Source organism: Colossoma macropomum, unplaced genomic scaffold, assembly GCF_904425465.1.
Source record: "Colossoma macropomum unplaced genomic scaffold, Colossoma_macropomum, whole genome shotgun sequence".
Taxonomy (NCBI): Eukaryota; Metazoa; Chordata; class Actinopteri; order Characiformes; family Serrasalmidae; genus Colossoma; species Colossoma macropomum.
Genome location: NW_023494808.1, coordinates 6441652 through 6450049, shown reverse-complemented (window position 1 = coordinate 6450049; position 8398 = coordinate 6441652). Strand labels below are relative to the sequence as shown.

General features: G+C 40.4%; 1 protein-coding gene across 1 annotated transcript in view; it reads left to right on the top strand.

Moving 5' to 3' along the window:
- The first annotated feature begins 1967 nt into the window (after nt 1-1967).
- LOC118797919 (zinc finger protein 658B-like) overlaps nt 1968-8398 on the top strand; it is a 37230-nt gene continuing 30799 nt past the window's right edge. The window contains exons 1-3 of the mRNA XM_036557220.1: nt 1968-2475; nt 6582-7023; nt 7120-7844. Of these exons, the coding sequence (XP_036413113.1) occupies nt 2275-2475; nt 6582-7023; nt 7120-7844 (1368 nt within the window). The 5' untranslated portion in view covers nt 1968-2274. The remainder of the gene's footprint in view (nt 2476-6581; nt 7024-7119; nt 7845-8398) is intronic.

The window sequence follows — 8398 nt, the reverse complement described above, 5'->3', positions numbered from 1 at the left end:
TAACCAGCATCGGTTCCCACCTGGTTATGCTTCGTTATTAGCATAACAGAGATCCCCACTCAATCACTGTCTGTGCACTTTTTGAACGTTGGAGGAATTTTGGAGAACCAGCCCACCACTGAAAACGATACAACCAGGAGATAAACATTTTTCTTTTCTCTCTTTATTGGTGGTTTAGTAAAGGGAATGGTTCTGTTTAGAACCATGACTTCTATATAAAACCATTTGCATGCTTAAATGGTTCTTCGCATGGTGAAGTCGTTCTTCAGATTAATGGTGAATGTGTTATATATATATATATATATATATATATATATATATATATATATATATATATATATGTATAGTTTAGTTCTACATAGGACCTTTTTGAAAAGGGTTCTATATAGAATCAGAAAGGCTCTTCTATTGTCAAGCTTATGTACAACAGAAGATCCATTTTTGGTGCTCTCTAGAACTATACACAACACATTCTCCATCAATCTGAAGAACCATTTCACCATTCAAAGAACACTTTAGGCATGCAAATAGAACCATTGTCTTTAATAACCCTTGAAGAACCATCGTTCATTAAAAAATATACAATGTTAAAATAAGACAAACACTGTAAACACTACAATAAAACAGTGCTAAGTTAATGTTAATTAGTCACAGTCTGTTCATTGAGAATTTAAAAATCATTTGGTACACTTAAAAAGATGGTTCTTTAAGGGTTCTTTAGTAAAGAAACTGGTTCTATATAGAACTATGAACACTCAAAGAACACTTGGCATGGTTAAAGGATTCTTTGCATGGTGAAATGGTTTTTCAGATTGATGTAGAATGTGCTCTGATGGTTCTTTACAGAACCCTTTTTGAAAATTGTTCTATATAGCACTAAAAATGGCTCCACTATTGTTACAAGCCAAAAAAAACAATTTTGTACTTTATAGAAGCCTTGTGGCTAAAAGGGTTCCACTATTGTTACAAGCCAAAGAACCCTTTTTGCTAAGAGTGTAGTAATGAAGATGCTTCTGAATAGCACCAAAAGGGTTTCTTCTATTGTAACAAGCATGGCATCATAACAATAGAAGAACCTTTTTGTGGTGCAATATAGAACCCTTTTCAAAAAGGTTCTATATAGAACCATCTACAGCACATCCTCTGTCAATCTGAAGAACCCTTTCACCATGCAAAGAACCCTTATAATAATGCGAAGGGTTCTTTGAGTGTTAATGATTGTTTATAGAACCATTTTCTTTATTAAAGAACCCTTGAAGAACCATCTTTTTGAAGAGTGTGCATAAACCACAAAAGCTCTACAGCACAATCTGTATTGATCTTTTAGAACATTAAAAAAATGAAACAAATTTTAAAATTTACATTATTCCACATGTTTATGTCATCGAGTCAGCAGTAATATGTATCAAAAGTGAAATCAGATATTAAAGTGTATTACTGTACATTCAGGTTCATAAATATTTGGATGCCGGTGTCATTTTAGCCGGCTGACGCAGCATATTGAAGTTAAAATTATATAATAAATAATATGAGCTCACCGTTCAAAGTGGTGTTTACAGCCAAACAGGTGAACAGTGTAGAAATTACGGCCACTTTCATACATAGTCCCCCGTTTTTAGGGGCTCAAAGTTAATCGGACAGTTTCTTTGGTACTTCAGTGTTTTAAGTAGCTCATAAAAATGTAAATATCACGTTATATTAAAGCAGGGTTGTCGCTATTTTGTGAGTTATTCGGGATTTGTATTAAATTCCATTAAAATGCGTTAAAATAACCATAAAATAAAAACAGAATATAACGGTTTGAAAGTGAACAAACGCTTAGCCCCGCCCACAGCGTAGGAAACAGCGCCACGTCAGCAGTCCTGAAGACCTATCACAGGCCAATTCCGCATACGCGCTTTGATTGACGCGCGCCTCGACCAATCAGATGAGGAGTTCTGGGCCGCCGCTCCACAGACCGACACACGGAGCGTTGGAGGCGGATTGTTGTTGAAACAGCGCTAATAGAGCCGCACAGCGGGTCTCGGGCTGGACTCTGAGCAGCTGAGCTCAGGTCTGCGGTCAGCAGAGCGATGAGGAGCTCACTTTATAGAGACCTGAGCGCTGAGGAGGAGATTCTCCCTCAGCACTGATGTTTCTCGTAACCACCTGATCGTGTTCGGCTGCGTTGGTCCAGATTTGGAACCGCTCTGTAAGTTGACGCTGGACAGTCCAGCTGGTTCGGCCACCATAAGAGCGCTAGTTTCGCTCTGAGGGGCTTTCTTTCTGTCCAGGATGACGAAAAAGAAGAGAAGGATGGAGCTTCATCCGTCTGGAGCCCCGAGCAGCGAGGCGGGGGGATCTACTGTCTCTATGGAGGAGCCTGTAAATCAGAGAGGGGCTCAGAATCACTGGACTGAGGGGGCTTCATCTGAGGAGACCCTGATCCTGAAGGAGGAGGAGGAGGAAGAGGAAGAGGAGGAGGAGGAGGAGGAGGTCTGTAGAGAACTTTACCTTTTTTCTAGTGTACACTCTTAAAAAAGATGTTTTTTTAGTAAAGAGTGTGGTTCTATATAGAACCATGAATACTCAAAGCACCGTCTGCATGCTTGAAGGGTTCTTTGCATGGTGAAATGGTTCTTCAGATTGATGTAGAATGTGTTGTATATGGTTCTGTATAGCACCAAAAAGGGTTCTGCTGATGTGACTGTCAAGCATTTCACCCTTTTTTGATACTATATAGAACCCTTTTCAAAAAGGTTCTTTATAGAACAAAATAGAGCACGTGCTTAATCAATCTGAAGAACCATTTCACCATGCAAAGAACCCTTTAAGCATGCAGACGGTGCTTTGAGTGTTCATGGTTCTATATAGAATCTCCTTCTTTACCATATAACCCTTGAAAAACACCTTTTTTTAGGAGTGATGTTTCTTCTAGGGTTCTTTAGTAAAGGGAATGGTTCTAGATAGTAAGCATATATTGTTCAGCTGAATTGATAAGGTTGGCACCCCGCTAACTGCAGGGCACCGCTGGGCCACCCGGATTATTGTCCTCTATACGAGGACTAACTAGTTTTTAATCTACTCAGACAGTTTTTAAATGCACAGAGACTTTTATTTTGGAAAATAAACTAAAATAGTTATTACAAATAGCTGAGATTAACCACTAATAAAACAATTTTGTTGAAAATGTTTTTGCTGACATTGTTCTACACTCTTAAAAAATGTTTTTTCAAGGGTTCTTTAGTAAAGACAATGGTTCCATATAGAACCGTGAACACTCACAGAAACCATCTTTCCATGGAATAATGGTTCTTCAGATTGATGGAGAATGCGTTGTGCATGACTGGTACAATCCCAAGCATGTTACAACAGAAGAACCCCCTTTGGTGCTGCATAGAACCCTCAAAAAAGTTCTATATAGCACCATATACAACATATTCTCCATCAATCTGAAGAACCATTTCACCATGCAAAGAAGCATTCAGGCATGAAATGGTTTTATATATAACTCTTAATTAAAGTCTACGTTATCAACAAGTTTTAAGTGGGAAAATTCAGCCTGATGACACAGAGCCTGTGAACGTCTTGTAGTTAAGATAGACTAATCACACACAGCCTAGGCCGCTTATCCTCCTGGGTTGCGCTGGAGCCTATTCCAGTGCTCATTGGGCGGAAAGCAGGAAACACCCTGGATAGGTCGCGGTTGCACAGTCAAAGTAAATGTCTGTGCAAGCCATGCTGACACAGGGAGAGCATACAATCTCCACACAGAAAGGACCCTGGTTGCCCGGCTGGGGAATCAAACCCGGATCCTTCTTGCTGTGAGGTGACGGCGCCACTGTCTCACCCCTTAGATCATTCAGAAGCAACCAAACACCTATGTGTTGGGACTTCACAATCACAGCAAGCCAGAAAAAGTGAAGTGTTGGTCTTCGTGGTTAAAAAAAGACGTGGACCTCTGTTTATAGAAAACAATCACAGTTTTAATTGCAATAGCAATACTTGTCAGAAAAATCACGATTAGATGTTTTGCCCAAGTGGTTCAGCCCGATCACAGGCACTGATAAACTGTTCAATAAATGTGTTAAAGAAAGAAGAGTGCTTTGAGTCAGCTGTGGGCAAAGAGATCCTCCTGATCCAGTGTCGCTTGCTCTGCTGTAATGGTGAATGTGAATTTAGACAGGAGGTACTTTGGACAGGTCATCTACAATATACAGTGTCAATAGAGAAAGGTTTTTTTTAAACCTTCATTTTACCAGACAGGATACTAAGAACATAATTCTTTCTTACAATATCAGACGGGCAAATACCAGAGAGGGCAACAGAATGTAAACAAAGTAAAAGGCAAAAGAGAAAAAAATCAGACAGAAAAAAAATATTTACAGTTTCATTAAAACCAAACAAAACCATATTTGCCACCCTATTTAGATTTTTTTACAATGAATAGATCCTCATACAAATTGTAATTTCACACAAGGAGAAAACAGGGAAACATCAAACGGATTTTAAATCATCATTTAATTTATTGAAGGAATACAGTTTTGCATCACCTGTTTGAATATGTAATTCCTGCACTACCCAACTGCACTTGAGCTTCAGATCACATGCTGATAACTGGACGCTGTTCAGCAGAATACATGGGGGTCATCAAGATGTTTTTGCAAGTCAGAGATGAGCCTTTACTTACCTCTTTGTTAGCAGTAACCTTTAACCTCACTACTCTCCCATTAGCACCATTTTCACCCAGTCTATTTCTGATGGTGGAATCACGACGGCTGACCTTCTCTACAGTGTCTTAGATGTTCGTCTGAGTTCTTCTGTGACGTCCTGAATGAGGGGTCACTGTGCTCTTGGAGGAATGTTGGTAGGCCGGCCAATTCTGTAAAGTTCCAAGTTTTCTCAGTTTAAAAATAATGGATCACACTGTGGTTTGTTTGAAGTCCCACAACCTTAGGAATGGCTTTGTAACCCTTTCCATGCTTGTATTTTGATAATTTCCATTCTTTTCTCTTTTCTTTTGTTAATGGTGCTGCTTGTTGACCTTTTATACAGTGCTAGAAATGTTTAATCTAAGTGATATTTAAATTCTGTCTAGTTTACTTGATCACAGTGATCACCTAAATTTGATTAGTTAAATGATTGAGTAACTAAGGGGACGATTACATATTAAACTCCAGGAATATAACGTGGCTTCTAGCTTTTCAGCCTTTTGACTTTGAGGTTTTCGTCTCAGGCAGGAAAGCTCATTCGCTCTATGCCGACTGTCTGTCTAGAACATCAGTGATGTCTGATTTGAGAGAGTGAAAAATCTCTGGAAATCTGTGTCTCCTTAAACTGCGGAGGGGGGCAAGTTTGTAAGAGTAGTTGCCAGCGAAAGTACCGAGAACGGTACCTAATATGGTCCTTGTCCACTGTAGTTCCTTTCTGCACTTCTATCCCTGTTTTTCCCCAAACACAGCCAGTGTTTATGGCCACAAAGCTTTGTTTTGGTTTAATCTGACTCTTGAATCTGGTTGTAGTCACTGTTGTTTTGTAATGTGCTAAACTTTGCTTAAATAAGACTAAACTCTTTCTTCTTGGACATCTTTCAGTAAGTTTGTCTGCATCAAGGCAGCATATTCTAAAATGTTTGGGCCTGGTTTCCAAGACACGGATTAAAATTAAGCCAATAATAAACCTTGACATTGCGTGTGTTTACATGCACTCAACACTCGGATCATAATCGGATTTTTGCAGTTATCTGATTATTCAAATGGTCATCTAAACAGCACACTCCGATTTCTTAGATCGGAGTAAGGTCTAGAAATCCCATTAAGAAATCTGATTAAGAGGCTGGATTATAGCTCAGTAAGCAGATTTCTCAGTGCATGTAAACTCTTACCCTGATTTCTTTCGGATTTCTCAGTCTGCGCATGTGCGAAAACAGACGGCGGTACCGGAAATAAACAAAAGCAGAGTTGGGGCGGGACGCAGCAAAACACTTTTGGAGTGACGCTGAAACCAAATACATGCTTCACAATATTAAGGATTTAAATAGTCTTCATCTTCTAGATGATGTATGTTCATATTTTCTGGTAAAGTGACTCAATGTAAAAAAAAAGGTGCAGCATTAAGTTTTACATTAGGTTTACATCACGGCTTCTTTATTAGCTGGTTGCAAAGCAGAAATCTGATTACTGTCTGACTCATGTACACCCGGAGTTTCCCCATTTTCTGATTTCCCAAGTTCATGTAAACATGTTGATTGGATTGCTGACAAAATCTGATTTTCTGCAGTTAATGGATTATTGAGTACATGTGAACGCACTCATTGATTTTTAATGGTGTATGAGCACTGATATTATATTTTGGTCCAAGGCTATGCTTAATCCACATCCTTAAAACCACCAGAGTGTTTGCCACTTGACAATTCTTTTGGACGACATACAGAGAAAGGTGTAAATACTGGGGCAGTGGAGTAAAGCTGACATACTTTCACTATATTCTTTTCATCTTCTGTTGTTGATACCTGCATTTTTTTTATAATTCTGGAAACTGTTTTAAAAACACAAAGATTGTACCTGTTTTAATTAGTGTGGGTTTTTCGTCTTTTCTAACAGGAATGTCAGGACATAAAGCCCACTCTTCTCCCTAAAATGGAACCAATACAACACCAAGAAGATGGTGGTGGAGACCAGGAGGGTCAGAAAAGTTTGTTAGTAGTCATTAAAACAGAACAAGGTCCAGAAGAAAGCAGTTCCTTTGTACACAGTGGGGAAGACCAGGATGTGTCCAGTCTGTCCCCTTTTTGTGAAACTCCATCAATCTCTGAGACATGGGAGAACCAGCACACACTCGAGGAGGATGTACGCAGTTCACTAATTATTATTAAAGTGGAACCAGATGAACAAGAACTGAATGACCAGCAGACCCTTCATGAGATGAAAGAGGTGTCCAACCAGCCAACTGTCTGTAAAACTGAACCAGACTCTGCTTACAGTGACAAAGAGCCACTGCATGAAAAATGTGGAAAAGAGGAAAATGAGGATCTAAATACTTCAGGTAAGTAAACAGAACAACATGTCTTATATTACTGGACATTTGTAACATAAAAAATGAATTAAAAGTCTTAAAATGCCAAAAACGGTTCCATTTCAGCTGAGTGCAGCCAGCCGCCTGTGGAAGCACACAAAGGACTGAAGTCATATCCCTGTTCCGAGTGCGGGAGAACCTTCTCTCAGTCGTCCTCGTTTTACAGACACATGAGAATCCACACTGGCGAGAGGCCGTTCCAGTGTTCTCAGTGCAATAAGACTTTCGTTCAGTCGAATACGTTCAAAATCCACCAGAGAATTCATACTGGAGAAAAGCCTTACAAGTGCTCGGACTGTGGGAAGAACTTCAAGCGTTTAGATAGTCTGAGGATCCACCAGAGAACTCATACCGGGGAGAAGCCGTACAAGTGTTCTCACTGTCCGAAGACCTTTACACGCTTACATATCCTACAGAACCATGAGAGAATACATACCGGAGAGAAGCCGTATCAGTGTTCTCACTGCTCTAAGACTTTCACACGGTCCAGTGTCTTTCAGGTCCATCAGAGAACGCACACAGGAGAGAGGCCGTACAAGTGTTCAGTGTGTGAAAAGCAGTTTTTAAACCTCTCAAATCTTATAAATCACAAGAGGAAACACACAAAAGAGAGGCCGTATCGGTGCTCTCAGTGTGATAGAACTTTCATTCAGTTAGCTCACCTTACAAGCCACCGGAGAACACACACTGGAGAGAAACCCTATCACTGTAACATCTGTGGGAAGAGCTATGGTGCGTCGTATACACTGTTCTGCCATCAGAAGAAACACAACCTTTCTCCTGCATCGTCATAGACCAGTGGTTCGCGTACCCCCAGGGTGTGCTGCTGGGAGTATATAAAAAATTCTAAACACTGCATTTCATTAGCCAGCCGCACCAATAATCAGAATTCTGAACCATTTTGCCAACTGTGTTTGCACACAGAGGAATTAGACCTCCAAATTTAACCCATTCATGCAGTGAAAAACCCGCCTACATGCACACTAGTGAACACATACACACTAGGGGGCAGTGAGCACACCTGCCCGGAGTGGTGGGCAGCCCTATCCACAGCGCCCAGGAAGCAGTTGGGGAGCAGCCTTGCTCAAGGCCACTTCAGTCATGTCCTGTCGGCTCAGGGGATCAAACCGGTGAACTTCCGGTCACAAGGCTGGTTCCCTAACCTCCAGCCTATGACTGCCCAGATACTCCCCCAGTAAAGACAATACAATAGCTCTGCCACTCCAGCACACCTTCACCACCTCCTGAATAAGAGATCCTCACAGAAACTGAGCAGATCTTTGAAAACTGACTTTAAATCATTACACTGAAAAGAAAATCTCCACATTCTCTAAACTGCATGGAG